The sequence below is a fragment of the Gekko japonicus genome, unplaced genomic scaffold (genome assembly GCF_001447785.1).
Source record: "Gekko japonicus isolate JY-2015 unplaced genomic scaffold, Gekko_japonicus_V1.1 scaffold13, whole genome shotgun sequence".
In the NCBI taxonomy this organism is placed as follows: domain Eukaryota; kingdom Metazoa; phylum Chordata; class Lepidosauria; order Squamata; family Gekkonidae; genus Gekko; species Gekko japonicus.
In genome coordinates this window covers 1,128,886-1,149,332 of record NW_015172553.1, presented here as the reverse complement: position 1 = coordinate 1,149,332, position 20,447 = coordinate 1,128,886, and the positions used below count along the sequence as shown (strand labels likewise).

Below are 20,447 nucleotides of genomic sequence, written 5' to 3'. Positions count from 1 at the left end.
GCTGAGTAGTGATGCTTTGGTTCATCATTGACAACTGTTCCTTGAGATTAGTCATCTGGTCCAGCAGGGGGCGCAGGGATTCTGCCAACATTTTAGCCAACTCGATGGTTGCTTCGGGACGAGGGCTCCCATCTACTTTCACTTTTAAAAGTTTTTCTTTCTCAGAACTCTTCCCCGCCATCTTTATGGATTGTTTACTTTCTGAAGATTTGCTAAAGTCTGAATATACGCTCATATGCTCATCCACGCCCTGGTAAGTCTCTCTCAACAGATTTCAGCGTTTTTGCTTCCGCTCCCCCCTCGGGTCTCACATTTAAATTCATGCGCATGGGAGGGGCCCCTCCCCCGCTCGCTTTCTTTCCTAGTCCTTGGGGTGGGAGCTTTCCTTTTAAAATGTAAATTACGCTCTAATCCGACTCACAGTTCATAGTCGGTCTTGTGACCTTGCTGTAGCTCCATTTAAACCGCTCGATCTCCAGCGCTTGTCCCGGTCAGCATCACTAGTTCCATACGGACACACAGCAGGAGGACCGTCAGGTCAGAGAAGCACCTCAATTCCCCAGCATCGCGCTGGCGAAGAGGTCACCTCTCAAAAGTCCCATGGCTAGGAGCCTTTCAACCAGGCTCCGGGGGGGGGATAGCGAGACGTTGCCCCCCCTCCTTTCTGCTGGTGCGCAGATTTCATCCCCGGGAGGTCCGGGAGATGAGTCTGCTCAGTGTGTCACCATAAACCAGAAGCCTCCAGAAAAGTTCCTCAATGGTTCCCAAAGTGGGCAATGCTGCCCCCTGAGGGTGCTGGAATGATCCAGGTGGGTGGTCAGAGCCTTGGGTGCAATTGGGGGGGCATTGAATACAAATAGGGGAGTGATGGAAGCATAAAGAAAGAAGAGTTCAGAACCTATCTAAAGCAGTCTTTTGGTGATAGGCCAAATAAGATACAGTGTGAGAAAGAGAGATTTGTGTGTGTGTAAGTGGGTACAGAGTTTATTCTAAAAGCTATCAATTCATCTATTTCTCTATGGAAACAAAGGGTATGGAAAACTGTACCTGCTTGATTTCTGTACAGCCTAAAAACCAGACATAATTCTTATTGATACGTTCATGGAGGCAAGGTCTATCAATGGCTGTTAGCCATGGTAACTAAACAGAACCTCTGAGTGCTGGGTAGAAACACAGAGGGTGGCCATCTTCTTAATGCCTTACTCACTAACTTGTTGGCTGCTGTTGGAAACAGAATTCTGAGCTAGATGGACCTTTTATGCTCAGACCCAACAAGGCTAATCGTGCCTGCATCCAGCTGCTGGGAAAGCACAAGAGGAAGCCAATAGAAAAGAGGAACCCCCAACTCCAGCTGAGTTTTCAAGCAAGCACACTTTGCTAACCTTTCCTTACCTTCCCTGCTCTAGTACAAAATCAAGATATGTATTTATTTTTATTATTTATTAAAATATTTATACTCTGCCTTTCCTTTGTGGCTTAGGCCAGTTTACAATCCCCCCCCATGCCGGATTGTCACTCCTGGCACCCATGATGTAAACAGTGCCGTGGAGCCGTGGAGCACTTGAGGCAGGGGAGGCCAATGTTATTTGACATCTGTCCCCTCAACCAAAGGCCTGGTGGAACAGCTCCATTCTACAGACCCTGCCCTGATATCTATTGGGACCATTTCCACCTGGCCCTGGTTGAGGCAAGGTAGACATCTTTCGGGCTGGGGACAACTAGATGGTACTGGTCTGAGGAATGCAAGGCTCTTTGGGGCACATAAGGGAAGAGACGGCCCCACAGGTATGCTGGTCCCTGGCCACATAGGGCCTCAAAGGTTAATGCCAAGTGGACCACCAAGTGAGAGAATAACCAGAAGGTGGCAACCAGAAGACAGCAGTTGGCACCTGGGGACATATCAGGAGAGAAAGATACGAGGTTTCTTAGGTCATGGAGCTTCAGATTCTTTCTTACCTATCACCAGAGGCAAATGATATTAACAGAATCCCAGAGCTACAGATGTGACATGGACTACCTTTTCAGAATAACCTCCAGATTCCAGATTATTTGAATGTCCCCCCCTTTTTTTCTTCTTCCATCCAAACTATCTCAAGATTAATGAGTTCATGGGAAAGAATTTTTACCATTCTGGATATTCAATTTAATCTTTTAAAACCCAGGCATACTGATAGATTAGAAACAGGCTAAACAGGGTGGGCTGTGCGGCATGTTCCCTCAGCTGTGAAAACCAGCCCATAAGAGCCAAGTTGAGTTCAGAAGGCTTTAACGCCTTGTGGTGCACACACTATCTCGGAATGAACTCATGCTGCTACTATCGCCATGGGAACCAGATTACAATTTCAGCCACCACATGTGTGGGCCTCCCCCAAATCCAGTACACTGAGCCAATGGCGGATATCTGTTGACAAGTTCCCCTTCCTTTGGTCCACCATAAGCGCCAAGCACTTTGCTTTTCAGGGATTCTGGAATCTGTACAATAACATTTTAATGTGGTTTTGCCTCTTCAGCTAGTTATTCAGTGACTAACCTGCCCTGACCTAAAGACACCAAACATGGTGGATTAAACTAATAACCATGAGGAACACTCAAGACATCGTCTACAATATTTTGAAGAAACAAAGTGTGCCTCAAATTTTAACTGCAAGACAAAGACTGCTTCTAATGTCAGAAGTCTGAGAAACCTGGTCTTAATTGCCTTCTCCCCAGAGGCGGTAGCACTGCTTGGAAAGCACAGTGACATGTAGCTGAGACCTCTCTGCCGACGACAACCCAGATAGTGTGTAAGAATGTCTACTTTATGGACTGATCTGAAACTAGCAAAACAAACAAACAAAAACCTTCAAAGAGAAAGCACAATTAAATTAGACAGTATCAGAAACTGACAGTATTCACTAAGAATAGAAGAAAGACAAGGTACTTCTCAGTCACTACCTGTGCAATCCTAAAAGAGTTCTCATGGATTTAGAAGGGTGCGACTCTTTTTAGGACTTCACTGTACTCTAATCCACTTAGCAAAACTAGAGAGACTGTGCTATCAAGCCTTACCAATGCTGTGAACGTTCACTGACGTTATCTTGAATATATTTGACGTATATATACATCCAGGCCCTCACCCAGATTGCCCAGGTTAGTGCAATCTCATCAGATCTCAGAAGCTAAGCAGGGTGGGCCTTGGTTAGTACTTGGATGGGTGACCACCAAGGAAGTCCAGGGATGCTATACAGAGTCAGACAATGGCAAATTACCTCTGTTCATCTCTCGCCTTGAAAACCCTGCAGGGTTGCCATAAATCATTTGCGACTTGACAGCACTTTTCACCACCATCCACTGAAACATCCCAGAAGCTACATTCAGAAGAACGAGTAACCATGCTTTGCCATTTCATGAATGAGCCTTGGAAGTCCTTGAGCTCATGCACTTGTTCACTAAACAAGAATTAAACCATGGCTTAATCCTAGTTTGCAGGCAGGAAACAAAGCATGGTTTGCGGATTCAGATGAAACAACAAACTATAGTTTATTGCCAGCCAGAAAGCCTTTAGTTCCTCATCCACACACAGAGTGTGGCAGAGTGCATGAGCACAAGATGAGACTGTGGAGATCTTGCATTTTATTGTCTTTAGAAACTCCAATTTACATTTCCCCCCTTTTAAACTATGAATAACTCAGCCTGGCAACTGAGACAATATGTCAATGCATCTTCATACGTGGGTTCTGTTCCATGATATCTGCCTTTACATTGCCACAAGACTCCTATATATATTTTTAGACAGACACAGCTACACCTCTGAAATGTGTTACTGATTTCCTAACACCACTTGGAATTTTCCCAAGTTCTGGCTTTCATTTTGATTTAAAGACAAAGTATCTCCCTCTCCAATACATAAAACTGTTTGACATGATTTTGGAAAAGCCCTTCCAGCTTTTCAAGTGCTGAGAGATGATCTGAAGGTGTATAAAAAATAAACTCTGCCAGCTCCTGATCAAAAAAGAGCTTCTGTGCCTTCAGAGCAGGGAAAGGGCTTGACAGATACAGACTGTCCCATCCTTGCAGGGAAGTGCAGGAGATACGTACTCAGACATCTGTCTGACCATGCAGTGATCAAAAGCAGAGGGACCTTATCTGGATCAGGGCCCGACAATCCTTAGAATTGGTTGAGGGGCTAAGTATTGGAGTCGGCAACTCAGCATGCCTGGGCATTGGGGGGGGGGGCTACATCACTCTAAGTAGGTACAGGTGTTATCTCATTGAATGGGATGCCTCTCTCTGTCTTAACCTGGGAGTTGCCCTCTGACCCCTACTGTCTCTGTGTTTTTTGTTCTTCCCATTCTGCACACGGTTTTTCATGGAGTCACACACTTCTACGGATCTCTCCTACAGAGACCATGCCCTCATACTCCCACACACATGATGCCGGACAAGCTGGCCACTTGTGATAGGAAAAGTACTCTTTAGATTAGGCTTCTCTCTCTCTCCTTTCAACTGCAACCTGAACGTGAACGGAATCTACTTGAATAAATGTAAGTTTTTACCTTTCGTAATATACTTCTTAGGGTGGCTCAGAGGTTAAGACGCTGAGTTGCAGACTGGAAGGTCTGTAGCTCGGCAGTTCGAGACCCTAGTGCCGCATGACGGAGTGAGCTCCCGTCTCTGGCCCCAGCTCCTGCCAAACTAGCAGTTCGAAAGCAAGAAACTGCAAGTAGATAAACAGTACCACTTCAGTGGGAAGGTAACACCATTCCATGTGCCTTGACGTTTAGTCATACCGGCCACATGACTATGGCGAAGTCTTCGGACAGCGCTGGCTCTTTGGCTTGGAAACAGAGATGAGCACCGCCCCCTAGAGTCAGATTCGACTGGCTTTCAAGCAAAGGAAACCTTTACATTTACTTTAATATACTTCTTGGGAGCTTTTATTTACTGTACTCAGAATCATGCTTCTATGACTGAGTAAACATTGCCATATTAACCAAATACCAAGAATTATAGCAGGGAACTCTTCGGTCTAGATCATATGTCAACCAAGAGCTCACTAGGGGCCTTTGAGAAGGAAGGGGCTACCTCAACCCCATCTTTCCCTTTTTTCCTACTGCAATACAAAGACAACAATGTTTGCTGACTTAGGAGGTTAGCTCAGTTCAGACGACAGCAGGAAGGGGAACTATGGGAAAATGGCTGCCAGTTTATGAGATCTAGGCTGGGTGTTTCTCTCTCCTACTGCAGGTCCTTAAAGCCTAGGTGCGCCAGGGTGGAGGACAGCACAAACCAAAGTCTTGGTGGCCTGTGGCCTGATGGACAAACCAAGAGGATATCCAGATCAGTCCATGTGTACTTTTTGGTTTGTGCTTGTTTCTTAACACTGTGTTTCCTTCTGTTTGTTTCAATTTATTGAAATTCTTGTCCCCATTGGATCCCCATTGGAAAGAAAAGCAGAATGAAAACACACTAGATAAATAAGTAGAAATAAATGTAGAAATGCAAAAAAATGATCTGTGGAGGAGTAGGGGACATGATCAGAGTATTACCACATGTGTCAGTCATGCAGTTCAAATCAAGGAGCCAAAAAAAGGTTTCTCACCCCTACTGTATGAGATGCAAAATCTGATGATCTACTTGAAACAGAATTTGGATGTTAATCCACTGTTTGTCATGTGTGTTAACTTCTTTTTGATGTTCCTTATATTTCTACAATTATACGACACTTTATTTTTCTCTGTGTTTGTTTCTGTATTCTTTGAAGGTGTTCCTTCCTGTTTTCTCAGCTTTAATAGTGATATACGCCGGTTCATCAATACAACAAAAATTGAAACAGCAAAATCATGCATTGACTTCACACATGGGACTCTGGGAATTATGGTTTTGTGAGAGAGTAATGTTGCCATAGAACCCTCACAAACTGTAATGCCAAATGGTTCAGGATGGGAAGGAGAGAGCAGGACAGTTCCAGTGGCTGAGTCGGAAGGATAGACATGTACCTTCTCAACCACAAACACACCACCAATTGGCACTGCTGCTTACCCGCCTGTGAGTGGTGACCAAAGAAGAGTGGGACAGCATTCCCCCACTTTAATACTAGTGTAAATCCAAGGACTGGGTCTTAGCCAGGTGACGGGAAAGCAGAAATGAAAAGAAGGGAGAAGCTTAATTTTTACCCACAATCCAATATGCCTAAATCAGGCCTGCAGCCTATTTTGCAGTCCTATCTCCAACATTCAGATGAGCCATGTTTGCTCTGCTTTGTTCTCTGAGGCCAAGCGAAAGCACGCTCACAGCCACCCTTCCTCAGGCATTCATCTGTAAGTTTTCTCCCAAGTCAGTTTATTTGTGTAAAATGAGGGAAAGAAGAAGAAGAGGAGGAGTTGTAATTAGGTCAAGCCCTCGCACGTTGCTGTCACCCTGATACAAGAAACCAGAGTTGGAGTGCCTTTTGCCAAGTAAACCAGATGAAGCCACTTCTGCTGCCAACCTAAACAAAAGCCTCCCAGGTCCTATCTAGCTTTTGGCGAACATGGCCCTGTTATTCAGCCTGAAATCAGCACCCGGTCAAGAACAAGGGGGAGCGTGACTCTCATGAGAGAAAAGCTCTGTATGGATGTTGCATACACAGGACTTTTGACAGATGCTAAAAGGAAGGGGCCTCAAAAGGAAATTAGAAGACACTCATGAAGGTTAAATTGATCAAAAGCTATTGGCCATGACTAACAAAATGGTACTGCCATGTTCAGACAGTATAGCTCTAAATACCAGATGCTGGGAACAAACAACAGCAGTTGGCTTTTAGTCCTGCTTAGCGGCTGGCCAGAATGGTACTCTTTTCCCCATGCCTGCTCCTCAGACTATATGGGATTATTCCTCAGGTGTATGTACATGTTTGGCCAGCCCATTGGTTCTATATGTACTAACAATATATTACATGTTTCCCCAGGTCTATGCAATAAAACATATATTGTGAGTTCTGTGCTGGGAACTTAATCCCAGGTACATGAGGGCCCAGTTTGGATCAAATTGCAATTCCGGGGTGTGTGTGTGTGTGTTCCAGTCTTTTCTCCATGTCATTTTCTTGGGGACTGCTTTTGTCTTTCTGGGGATCCACTGATGGGACACCCTCAGGTTGCTTCCAATGGGCCATTGCAGGTCAGGAAAACAGCATGGTCTTGTACTATGGTATGCCCCTTCCCTCATGCACTGTGGTCCCGATCCATACTGGATTCATGCAAGCCAGCAATTAAGTTCCCAGCATGGAACCAACAGTGTACGGTTGACTGCGTGGACTCGGGGAGATCCTAGAGAAAACGTAAAGGGTAGTTAGGTCTTGAGCAACACTGATTATATGATCCAGTTGGTCAGCCGTGTTGGCCTGAAGCAGTACAATAAATTTAGAGTCCAATGGCATGTTTAAGACTAACCAAGGTTTATTCAAGGTATGAGCTTTGATATTTGATAAAGTGTGCGTGCACAGGAAAGCTCATACCCTGAATAAACCTTTGTTGGTCTTAAAGGTGCCATTGGACTCTAAATTTGTTGTAATGATTATATGAGTCCACGTAAAGTGATCTGCGCACCATGGGCCCAAAATCACTTTCCTTCAGGGGGGTGGGGCAGTGACTGGCCTGTTTTGATAATAAAAGTGTAAGATACGAAACTACAGAAAATGCTTTTTTTTTACACTTTTCTAAAAATCTTACTTTCTACCTCCTTCCACATCTACCAAAATGCTACCCCTACTAAAGGGACAACACACCTGGAAACTCAAAAACACGTTATACCACTAGATGTCAAAGATTCTGAGGCATACCACAGTACAAGACCTCAAGCCCCATCTATCTTTCTCACCTCCCCCAAGAAAGGACCTGGCTTAGGGCTAGGGCTGCCAACCCCCCCGGTAGGGTTTTCCCCTCAAATGGCGTGGCTCCGCCCAGCGTGTGACGTCACTTCCGGTGACGTCCTGGCGGCGCGTGCGCGCGCATCCCAGAGCGGCTCCCGGACCGGCAAGACGATCCCCCGCCGGTAGGGAGTTTTGATTTGGCAACCCTACTTAGGGCCAGGGTACCAAAATAGCCATCTCCTCCCATCCTATCCAGCCTGCCTGTTAAGATCTACCTCAGAAGCCTTGTTCTCTGTGCCCTTGCCTTCAGAGGTGAGGCAGGTGATGACTAAATAGATAAATTAACAGAATCTGACTGGAGTTTAAGTGTCCCCCCCCTTCCAGTCTCATCCCTTCCTCGGAGAAGACAGGACAAAGAGAGGAGGAAGCAAGATGGTGCTAAACTCCCCAATAGAATCTTGTATTGTGGGTTTATGGGCAATGCTTGGAAGATGGAGCTCTTCCGCCACGCTTTTATATAGGGGCCGCCACTTCTACTACTACCACCACTGAAACAACGGGTTTGGGAGTGGTCCCCGGAAGAATGGCCATAAATTTGCATGGCACTGATGCTGCTAGACTGGCTTGGACCATCGACAGGACAATTTCACCTAAGGAAATGTTTGTTACCATCCTCACAGACCATCTTGTCTGTATGGAGCACTTTATCTATTTGTTGTGATTTAATGGTTTTATTGTTTTATATTGTTTTGTGTATAGGCTTATGCCTCTGTGTAAGCCGCCCTGAGCCCATTCGCGGGGAGGGCGGGGTAAAAATGCAAATAAATAAATAAAAATAAATAAATACATCAACAACTGGGAAGTTGCTTCTGGGAACCAGTTTAGAATGAGCACCTCTCACGTACAGTATCCAAAGTCCACGTACATTTTTGCTCCACCCATCCAGAAATGCCAAGTGAAATCCTATCTCCTCCCTGGTGTCAGTTCCAAAAAGGCTTATGCAGGAACAACTCCTTGACAATTGAGCCCCAAGACTTAGTTAGTCTCTCCTCCGCTGCTCTCTCAAGGGTGGGCATACCACTGAAGGGAGCTGACTCACTTTGCCTTCTGAAACAGCTGTCTGTGAGACTCTTTAAGAGGGCTATGGGTCAGGTGGAATCTACTTACAGATAGTAGAGTAAATGGGGCAGATGTGCAAGAGCAGGCTCACCCAAGTGAAAAATATCTGTGTCTGATGAGATTTCCGAGGGGTTCCTCCAGAGACAAGCTGGCAAGTACTGTAAGTGAACACACCAGGAAGCCAGAGCCGCTGGCCCTAATTCTACCCTTCACTGCTCATCTGTGCTTAATTTTCCTTGCTCCTTCCCCTCCCAAACCCAAGGGAAAATTAACTGCTAAGCAGAGAGATAAGCAAAGGCAATGCAGCCAACAGCTTGTCCTACCATCGATTTCTTTTCCTCTCACGGGGTGGGGGGCTTCCAAAGTCTGGACAGGCAGAGCTTGATTGTTTTTTGCACGGAATGGGTCATGACTAGCCAGGGTCTGACTCGCCTGGTTATGTGGCTTGAACCTTGGCATGGCTGGGTTCTGTTTAGTCCAATAAGGGAAAGGGTTGTTGACTGCTTCTTGAAATTCGTTTTGTTGGTTTAAGTGTAACAGTTTTCAAAAGTGCTTCTGAAAATGTGACTGAGATGGCTCTCCAGACTTGGGCCTGTTGCTCTGGTCAATATACTGGAAAACAGCACTGGACGCACAGAGTCAAATTCCTCTTTGCTTTCCTTGCATGGACTAAGTGTACCCCTGCAGAAGTCAAACTTTGGATGAACTACCATAAGAAACATGCTTTATGGACCTTATCATTTGCATTCCCTCTCACCTGTCTTCAGTAAGCCTCATTAGAGTTGAGCCTCTAGTGGAGAATACAATGAAGGACATCCTCAGCTGGGGGCTGCATAAAGAAAGCATAAAGAAGCACTCTGTCCCAGTTCACACACAATTAGATGTACATTGCTTGATTTCTCCTTCTTGATTTCTGATGACTGAACATAGGCACATCTGCCTCCATGAAAAAGCATGGAGATGAGTTGGTGAAACTTGGAAATTGTGCATGCTGAGCTGTATTTATGATGGCCTGTTTTCACACATGCTTGATGAACACACATTTAGGCCTCCATTCCTAATCTTGGTTTCCCCTCCATCCATCCCCCATTCCTTTATTCTATACTTCATGTTCACAGACCCCCCTGTTAAGGTTCAACACTCCAAGCTGCTGTTCTATTAAAAGGGCACAGGACCTGCGGGTAAATGCTTTAGGACAGGTATAATCTCCTCCCCTACTGTCACAAAGACTCTGTACCCAAACTGGAGTGCTCCTCATCCATAAGCATGGGAAACGTTTGAACAATGAAATGTACAAGCTCACTTGTGTACATATGACCTTATTGAAATTGTGGATACTGTTTTGTTAAGTGAACATAGTCAGACTTGAATGCCTAACATTCAGCAACCCAACAAGCTCTTTGTAGGGAGTTTGTGTTGACTGAGAGCTTCACAAAATACAGCATGGCCACAAAACGTCTACACAAACTTCTACCCATTTCTGTGTCAGAGTTATCCTCTCAACTTAGTGCTTAACCAGGCTGATACTAGACAAAGATAGGCTGGATAATCAGAGGCTAGACTTGTTCTGTGGCACTGAGGAATAAGGGGTAGTACAAATAATACCACAGCCAATACAGTCCTGAATTCAGTATAAACCACTGATGGTAAAATGTTTTCATGCCACAAATTAATGGTCTTTCCCTTTCCATGGGGAACCCTGAGGCAAGCTAGGGGATTTCAAAGAGAATTCCTACCATCCTCACCAAACTGCACAACTACCAGGATTCTTAAGAGAGAAACTGTATCACTTATACTGGTATACAATCAAGATACAGCTGCATTACAAGACCATGAACATGTCTTCAGGGCTATAACCATGCTTGGTCAAACACACACAGGGCCAAGGTACACATTACAATTTGGGCCACATTCCCCAACCTGACTGTGAATCAGTCAGTCATATTGTCACCCTGCTGGGAACTCATCTTCCAAATGCTCAGGGCCACAATTCAGGTCAGCAGGACCACGACACATGGAGAGAAGGAGCTTCCTCTTCTGTGACATCTTCCCAACCCAAAACAGCCCTGGGGTGCTATTTGCCCCTCTGGGGACTGCATGTGTCCTGAGAAATATATACATGATTAATGAAAATCTATGGGGTTTAATTTACATGGACAGTAAGCAAGAACCAAGCCCAGAAAGATTTTAAGCGACTACTTCTCATCTGGTGTAATTCATGATTAATCATGGAGGTAATGACTGACCATAGCTATTCAAGCCCATTCCATACACATTCGATGGGACTTACTCCCTAGTAAGAGTTGGAGCCTTAAGGTACTTAACCACATGGATACAAATTGATTTAAGTATGCATAACTTTGCACCGGACCATGGCTGGGAAATGTGCGCACCACACACTACCTCTCCCATCCTCCCATTCTCCCACTTTTTGCTTCCGCTATCAGCGGGCTATCATTCCTTACCTTATAAATTTGTGAGCCAGATGTTCCACAAAGTAATAGATTTCACTCCAGTGGTGCAGGACACTTCCTGATCTGGAAAAAAAATTATTCCAGGGGATACTGTTTTAATTAGAGAAACACTGAGGTCCTCAGCTGCTTTATTATGGTACAGTTCATCTGGACATCTGTGTAGCTCATCACGCCCGAATCTGATCTACTGCTAAAAATGCTGCTCATGTTTCCTTAAAAGGAGGAGGAGGTGAAATGCCCATATTTCATGCGCTGCTCTGTAAAGCACGTGCACATGATTTACACTCTGGGTGAGCATTGGGGACTGCTCCTTGACAAGAATATAGAACCACTACGCCGGACCTCTAACTAGACACCGCACAAATAACACAAAGGCAGGCAGGAACAGAACGGCCCTTGAAGGTACCAGGACAGAATGATAACATCGCCAGGAGCAAGCCAGGCCAAGCCGCAACAGCCCAAACAGTGCCGCAGGGACTACTCCGCTTGGATCTGACAGCAGGGGGAGCCTAAGCCTGTTGTCAGTCATGCTGCAAAAGAACGCTTCCCAGGAGCCAACTCCCTGGTGGTGAGTTGCCTGAGTTTGCTTGCAGCACAGCCAGGCAGCCATTCCAAGGCCACCAATGGAATCCATCCCCAAAATGTGCAGGAATATAGCCAGTTCCAGAATACAGAATGGGATGTTAAAATGGCCCAGGAGCAAGCGAAACCCAGTGGCCCCTGTGGCACTGGTAGCCTTGAAGGAGCCACTCTGTAGACTCTGGAAATATGTCTGCAAAGAAGCAACAGTTTGAATTGGTGAAGAGATAGAAAAAAGAAGGGGCAGAGAACTGCTGTGAGCTGGCTGAAGCACCTTGAGGTGCAAGATCTAGTAGCCATCCTGCTGCCCTGTAGGAGCACCCTCTTGCCACCTATGCAAAGCTTGTATAGTAGTCAATAAAGGACAAATGTTTCATGCTCTCTCAACCAAAGGGATACAGCTGCTCTTCAAACTTTTTATCATGTAAGGAAGTAGGAAGAGCATAACAGTACCTTATACAGCTACAGAAGATCCATAGTAAAGGGAAATAGTTCTAAGTCAGAAATCAGATATTGTATACAGGCATCACAGTTAACCGTGGTTAAAGAAATATGCAGATGAATCTGGGTTGTTGCACACTGCTCCCCTCTCTTTTCACATGGACAATCACAGTTAAAAACTAATTCCAGTTTCCTAAGGTATAATAATGCATGTAGAAAAGGTAACAGGAGTTAATTCCCTTCCAATTTAGAATCCCAGTTTGCTAGGGGGGCTAACTCATGAGAGCCTGCATCTGTATGTCACAGGCAGGGGTCATTTCGGGGGGGAACGCGGGGGAACGCAGTTCCCCGAGTGAGGTGCGGGGGGCGGGGCACACGATGAAGCCCCACCCCCTGCTTCCGGCCGCCCCACTTCCAGCCCTCATTCAGCCAGGAGGAGGCAGGAGAAGAGGGAGGGTAAGTTGCTTCCTCCCCACCTCTCCCCACCCCTGCCTGCCTGGGGCCAGGGAGGGCCTTGGCGGGGTTTCCTCGCACTCCTGCCGGCCTTGCAGGTCCACCGCGGGGCCCCTGATGTCAGGGGGTGTGGCATATGCTAATAAGTTATGCTAATGAGTTCCCCTAGCTCTTTTTCTACGAAATGACCCCTGGTCACAGGTAACTAGGGGTAGTTTCTACCTCCAGTTCTATGTGCAAGAAAGGAGGGAAGATTAGCAAGACCCACACATGAGGACAGCAATGAAGGGGTTAGTTAACATTTTTACCGAACAGCAGTTAAAGGTGATGTCTGATCATAGATTTATAGTCCACCTATCTGCACTTTTGGCAAAAGATGCAATATGGAATCCAGGGAGCAGAGCATCCGCTACCTTCAGACTGAAGACCGCAAACAAAACACATGGCTGTACATTTATTTTTAAAATGATGTAAGCCACAAATGACTTTAGGAAAGCATAAGATAAAGGACAGGGCAAGTCTGGGTTTGTCCCAGCCCAAACATAGTGTTTGCAGTGAAATAAAAGATCGACAAACATATCTGCAGGTAATCTTACTTGTGCAACCTGTTCAGATGGACAGAATTGTGCACAATTAGGCATGGGCATGAACTGGCTCATGATCTAAAGTTTGTGACGATTTTGGCTGGTTCATAGTTCACGAACTCAAGTTTGTGGCAGGTCAACTGGCACAAACTTTCCACTAACTTTCAAGCAGTTTGTGACAGTTCGCCCCAGTTGGTGAATGGATACATTTCCAGACAGCCTGTCTTCACTCAATCTAAATGTTTACCAAACTTCAAAGCAATGGGGAGGTGGAACATGTAGGACATGTAGAGGAGCATCTGGAGGAAGTCCTCTGTGACTTTGATGTGTCTAGCTTGCACAGGATCCATTCTATACACTCCTGAACCTGCACCTGTCATTTCTCCAGAGAGCACTTTCCTGGGGGCACCTTCTTTGGGTGACCGTACCTCGTACCCTATAGATCCAATCCTCACCAAATTTGGAGTGCAGGTAGAGGAGAGTCATCTGGATATCACCTGTGAGTCAGGTGTTTCTAGAATGCTTGGAGACATTTTAGCATCTCACATACCTCATGAACTGAATCAGTTCATTTGGAAGCGAAAAGTTCATGACAATTCATAGTTTGTGAATGGGGCACACCATGAACCACGAATCAAGCCACATTTTCCCAGTTTGTGCCCATCCCTGTGCCTAATTCCTGTAATTTAACATATTGTATTCTCCATTAACATCTGTTTCTTCTTTATTATTATTTCTTTCTTATCATCCTTTTTACAGTAATTTTATGTAAATATACATAAACACCTAATACCACCCCATTATCTACAAAAGTTACAAACCTACATAATTGTCCAAAATGTACATCTATACTACAAAATGCACATCATTTATAGCAAACTTATATTTTCATTAAAATCTTCCCTGCAATAAATCATATATTTCCCAATATTAATATTCTATACACTACTAAACCTTCAAAAATTTAATCTTAGCATACAAAAACATCTTTTATCTTGTCTAGCTATTTTTTTTTACTGGGAATATAAAACTTTTTCCAGTATCACGTTATTTCCACCCTTCACATCTCAGGGCAAATTCTACTCTGTATTAATACTTGCACGTTTGAAATCAACATACTTGCTGTTTCACAGAAACATACACACAGAGAGAGCAATAGGGTGGAGATTTGGGGGTGGAGGCTGGGGTTTGGGGAGAGGAGGGACCTCAGCTGGATGTAATGCCATAGATGCACCCTCCACATCAGCCATTTTCCCCATGGGAACTGATCTCTGTCATCTGGAGAACAGATAACAGTTGGAATTCCATGAGATATCCAGGTCCCAGTTGGAGGTTGGCACCTCAAGAGAGAAATCACTGCCCCAAGGAACTTTCAGTCTAGAAAGGGCAAAGTGGAAAAACCAGGGAGCTTACAGCAAACTAAAATATATGTTGGGCTGGATCTTGCTGGCTTTTTAAATCAATCTCACCCAATTCCTTTCCTTATTACATCCCCCATTCTACATGGCATCTGTGGATGCAGGTCCTTGATCTCAAGTATATAGTTTCTCCCTTGTTCACAAGCAGAAAAACTAACCAACAACTCACTCTTTTCAAACTCATAAATGGTAGTTGACTGCTGACAAATTTGTGTGAATTATTTTGAGCTCATTTCTATCCCCTCTTATCTTCTTGGGCTCGAGGCAACCGAATTGTGAAGACATAAATAGCAGTCCAATTAACAAAAGAAAACACTAAAATACACACATTACAAATGGAAAAGAATTTAAAATTTAAAACACACAAGAATGAAAGCACACAGGATTAGCAAACTCCCAGGCAGAACTGCTGGAATAGTTAATTTCCCATCAAATGCTTTCTGGCAGACTGTTCCAAAGGACTGGGCTCACTAGGGAAAAAGCCTGTGATCTTGCTGTAGCCGTCTGAACAGTCCTAAGGGAGGGCACCTTAAGGGGGAAGCTGTCTGAAGAATGTAACTGGTTCATGGGAGTACACTGGGAGATGGTGACCAATAAGTATGAGGCCCTAACCCGTGAAGAGCTTCACATAGGGTTGCCAGCTCTGGGTTGGGAAATAGCTGGAGATTTGGGGGGTGGAGCCTGGGGAGGGGAGCGTTTGGAGAGGGGAGGGATTTCAATGGGGTATGATGTCATAGAGTGCACCTTCCAAGGTGGCCATTTTATCCAGGTGAACTGATCTCTGTTGTCAGGAGATGAGTTGTGAGATCTCCAGTCACCACATGGAAGTTGGCAACCCTCACTTTACAGGTAATGACTGGCACTTTGAATTGGACCTGTAAGCAAATGGCTTACCAAGTTTCGTACTGTCTTAGGAAATCAGGGCAGCAGGGGGAAATGGACAATGGGGGAGACACTAGCACTTTCACACACGCTGAACAGTGTACTTCCAATGCACTTACAGTGCACTTTACAACTGGATTTTGCTGTGTGAAATGGCAAAATCTACTTGCAAACCATCTCTAAAGCTCATTCTAGGGCCCCTGCCACACGGCAGGGGAAAAGCCTCTAAAGGCGCGGCTTTTAAAAGCCGCGCCAACGTTGAGACACCGCGGCAGGATCCCACGGATCCCTTGGCCACGGCGCCTTTTCTCCCCGGCGCGATCAAACGCCGGGGAGAAAACACGGCCCTAACCGGGAGCCGGCCGAACTGCGCATGTCAGAGCATGCGCAGTTCGGCTCCGGGCCGGGGTTGTGCCGGCGCAATGACGCGCCGGCGATCAAACGCCCGGCTAGCAGCGCGGCTTCCAGTTGAACCACCAAGGTAGGTGGTTTCAACTTGAGGCGCATTTGTGCGGGGAAGGGCCAGTTCGGGGACGGAAGCAAGACGCTTCCCAGATGTTGTGGTATGATCGCGCCGGTTTGATCCGCCCCCGAACTGTCCCGCTCCCGGCCCAAATCGCGCTCTAGGATCCGCCCAAACACTCTATAGTAAACCATAGATTTTGGGAGCATCCCAGACCATACTTACCACTGCATTTTGTACTAATTGGAGCCTTTAAGATGTCTTCAAAGGCAGGCCCACATAGAGTGCATTACAATAGTCCAGTCGGCTTAGGTATTCACAAACACTGGTAGGCAAGACAGTGTAGGCCAAACATCAAACAACAGCCTGTGGAAGGTTTAAATTCATCTTCTCCTTTCCTCTGAAACATCTGGTACAGGACACTGGAAAATACAGGCCAGTGGTCCGATCCTGGCCTGCAGAACCCATCACAGTGGAAAGGAGTTTCCGCACCTCTTTCCTCTACAGTGAGGCAGCTGAGAATAAGAAACAGTCATGGTGTATAGAAACACTAATCCCTTTTCCACGGCTTAGCACTGCTATGCATTTGTTTAAATCTGCTGTCCAGGCATGACCATCTCCAGTCCCTGCTACCATTCTTTATGGTAGCAACGTAGGGTTCAACCGGACCGAGGGCTTAACATTTCAGTGGTTTTGGAAGCAGCCCTGCTCAGTTGCACACCACTTTTGAAATTCGCCACATAAGTACAGCTTCAAGCCTTTTTTTCTCCCCTTGGAACAAGAATCCAAACATCTAAAATTACAGCTCTTTTTTCCATGAAACCTTCCCACACATCTCTTCACACAGAAAAACTTTGCCACCACTCAATTCGATGCCAACAACAAAAAAATTAAATCATCTCACTGCTTTTAGAAGAGGCTGCATTCTTCCCCTTCCAGATGCAGCATTTAAAATCCAAAAGGCAAGATCCCAAAGATTCCCACTACCACCCCTCCAAATTCTAATGACAGCCAAAAGGGATCACGAAACAAAGGCTGAATCAGAATCTTGGATTTGTGGCACCATTAAATGTTTTGATAGCAAGAACAGAGGAAAGGGAGGCAAGATAAGAAAGAAATCTAATCCCAGCCAAAGGAACGTGCCATATCTGGCACTCAATGGTGTTAAGGTTCACCAGCGTCCAGCTCCAAACCTGCTTTTAATGCCAGGGCTCAGTAGGGTTGCCAAACTCCATGTGGGGCCTGGAGATCTCCTGGATTTACAACTGATCACCAGACTACAGAGATCATTTCCTCTGGAGAAAATGGCTGCTTGGGTGGGTGGACTGTATAGCACCATATGCCTCTTGAGCTCAGTCCTTTCCTCAGACTCCACCCTCCCCAGGCTCTACCCCCAAATATCCAGGAATTTCCCAACTGGGAGGCTGCATGGAAACCTCACACTAAAAAAAAAAGAAAAGAAAATTTCCAGAATTTAGTGTTACGTCTACTGCTCTACAGAGGCAGGAGCAGACTGGGACAATAACACAGCCTAGAATCAAGCTGATCTGAGCAGACCCTGTGGCACCAACAGCTCCCACAAGGACCACTATCCTATTGTTGGTATATGAATGCGCAAGGTTTATTGTGCATAGATAATGAAAATGACAAGAACGTCCTGCAGGGGGCAGCAGAGGGGACAACTAGTTAGCATAGTGAAATTAGGGACTTCCTACTATTTTCAAATAGTATTCTTCCTGTCTCCTGATTGCAGGGGTCATTTCGTAGAAAAAGAGCTAGGGGGACTCATTAGCATAGCTCATTAGCATATGCCACACCCCCTGACATCACCGGAAGTATGTCCTCCCCACAGCCGGCGGCGACCTCCAGCGGGCACCAGCAGGGAGCTCCAGGCCCCGCCCTCCCGCACCTCACCCGGGGGGATGGCGTCCCCCCGCGTCCCCCCCCCAAATGACCCCTGCCTGATTGGCTCAGTTAAGCTCTCTCCTGCTTCTGCTGAGAACTGTTAGTTACTGATTCATCACTAGCTAGTTTACACAGTCTTTTCGTTCTCTCTCACAAAGTTTGTCGTCTTCTTAATAAACCGACTTTATTCTTTAAACAGGTTGTACTCCGCTTTATTCCTTATCTAAACTCTGCCAACACCTATGACCCATGAGCAGAAAGAAAATTGGACAGAGGTTTATCTACCATCTCCTCCCACATCACCAGTGATCAGGTCTGAGGTGAGTGGCCTACACATGGCTGCCTGCCTGTGTTGCTGGAGCCTAGGGCTACCAACCTTCAGATGAAGGGTGAAGTTTTCCTGGAATTACAACTGATCTCCAGACTACAGGGATCAATTTCCCTGGAGGAAATGGCAGCTTTGGAGGGTGGACCGGCCTCATAGCCAGAAATTTTTTCTTGAGGAGCAAATTGGACCTGCTGGCAGGGGGTGGGGGTGAATTTGCCATCATCACTGGCAGCTCCCAAGTCCCCCAGCTGCGGCCTCTTCCTCACTCCCAGCTGTGGGACCTGCAAGTGCAAATGAGTCAACATGGATCGCCCCTAGGGACGCCATCTCCCCTTGGTCTTTCCAAGGCACTTCAGGCATTCTGCTGCCAGCCATTGTTGGTGAATTGGAAGGCAGGGACATTCTAAGCTGGACTGGTGCCTCCCCTCAAGAGGCACCAAGAGAGGAGGGCATTCGCCTGTGCTACCCTCATGGGCGGACTTGCCGGTGGCTGCTGCAGCCGCCTTTCTCTTTGCTCCCAGGTGCAAGGAAAGCACCAGCTTCAGCCAGGGCCGTCTTTCCCATCCACAAAGAGAAGCTCATCTTACAGGGGCTTGACCTGACACCCCTCCTTTTCAGTGCAGATGCCGGTGCTCTTGGCAGGGGAGCTCCAGAGCAAAGGGCCCAGACGATCCCCAGAGCTTCAGGGCCAGCCCTTCTCCCCCAACTCCTTGCACAGCCTGGGATGGGAGAAGCGGCCAACCAAGCCCCACTGTGAATGCCCAAATGCACCCAATCGGCCTGCCAAGGCGAAAAGGAAGCCAGGGGAACGGGGCCGGTGCGGCTTCTGAAGCAAGCGTCGGCGGGAGTGTGCTGGGGAAAGGTAGGCCAATTGTGCCCCGGTGGGTGGTGGACACAGTCTCCTGGCCAGGCAGTGGGGGCAGGGCAGACTTGGGAGAGGGCATCTCCCCAGGCTCCCCTGTAGCTAGGGACCTGGGGGGGACTCTATGGAATCATATTCCCTCTGAGCTCCATCACCTCCCCAGACTCTGTCATCCCAGACACCACACCCAGATCTCCAGGAATCTCCCAGACCAGAGTTGGTAACCCTAGCCTGGTTTGGTTTGCTCCTGATCACCAGAAACCCACCAGGGCAGCAACCCAGAAAAAAAGACTGCTCCTGGTACATTAAAGGGCCTTCCTGGCTCTCAGTGATATATAAATCTCTCTCCAAGATCCCACCTAGGAAATGTAACACATTCTTCATTTATATTCAAACGGCTGGGAATGCTTTCATGCCCAGATCAATAGAACCATCTGCAAAACTTGGTCTTAGATGGAACAGGCTCTGAAAACTGTTTCAGATAGCTGCAGGGGTCATTTCCTGCGGGAGCGCACAGGAGCAGAGCTCCGGCAGTAAGAAGCCTAGGGGGCGGGCACATGCAACACGTCCTGCCCCCTGCTCTCAGCAGCCCTCAGTTGGGCCACAAGGAGCAAGAAACAGCCAGGTAAGTTACATAGCCCCCCCCCCGGCCCACCTTCAGGTACAAGCTCTCCCTCCTCTGTGAGGGCAGATCTGTGCGTTCCCCCCCCCCCCAGCTAGCAATCCAAAACAGTCCAGTGGCACCTTTAAGACCAAGTTTTATTCAGGTACAAGCTCTCCCTCCTCTGTGAGGACAGATCTGCACGCGCACACACACTCACAACCCCAATAGCTAGCAATCCAAAACAGTCCAGTGGAGCCTGAGTGGTGGGTGTTGCCTTCTGACGCACTTTTGGTGATGTCAGGGGGTGTGGCATATGCAAATAAGTTATGCTAATGAGCTCCTGCACCTCTTTCTCTACGAAATGACCCCTGAATAGCTGTATCAGAAAGTCGCCTGGTTTTCTTCAAAGAAACCTGGGAACCATAGTTTGGTGAGAGTGCTGAGAGTTCTATGTTAGAAACCCATGAAACAAGCCCTCCCAGAAGTATGACTCTCAGGGGTCCTGGA

General features: G+C 46.6%; 1 protein-coding gene across 1 annotated transcript in view; it reads right to left on the bottom strand.

The window, feature by feature from the left end:
* ANTXR1 (anthrax toxin receptor 1) overlaps positions 1-20,447 on the bottom strand; it is a 181,989-nt gene that overhangs the window by 145,745 nt on the left and 15,797 nt on the right. Inside the window, exons 2-3 of the mRNA XM_015421095.1 lie at positions 11,413-11,484; positions 9,705-9,776 (exon numbers count right to left, since the gene is read on the bottom strand). Coding sequence (XP_015276581.1) covers positions 9,705-9,776; positions 11,413-11,484 — 144 coding nt within the window. The remainder of the gene's footprint in view (positions 1-9,704; positions 9,777-11,412; positions 11,485-20,447) is intronic.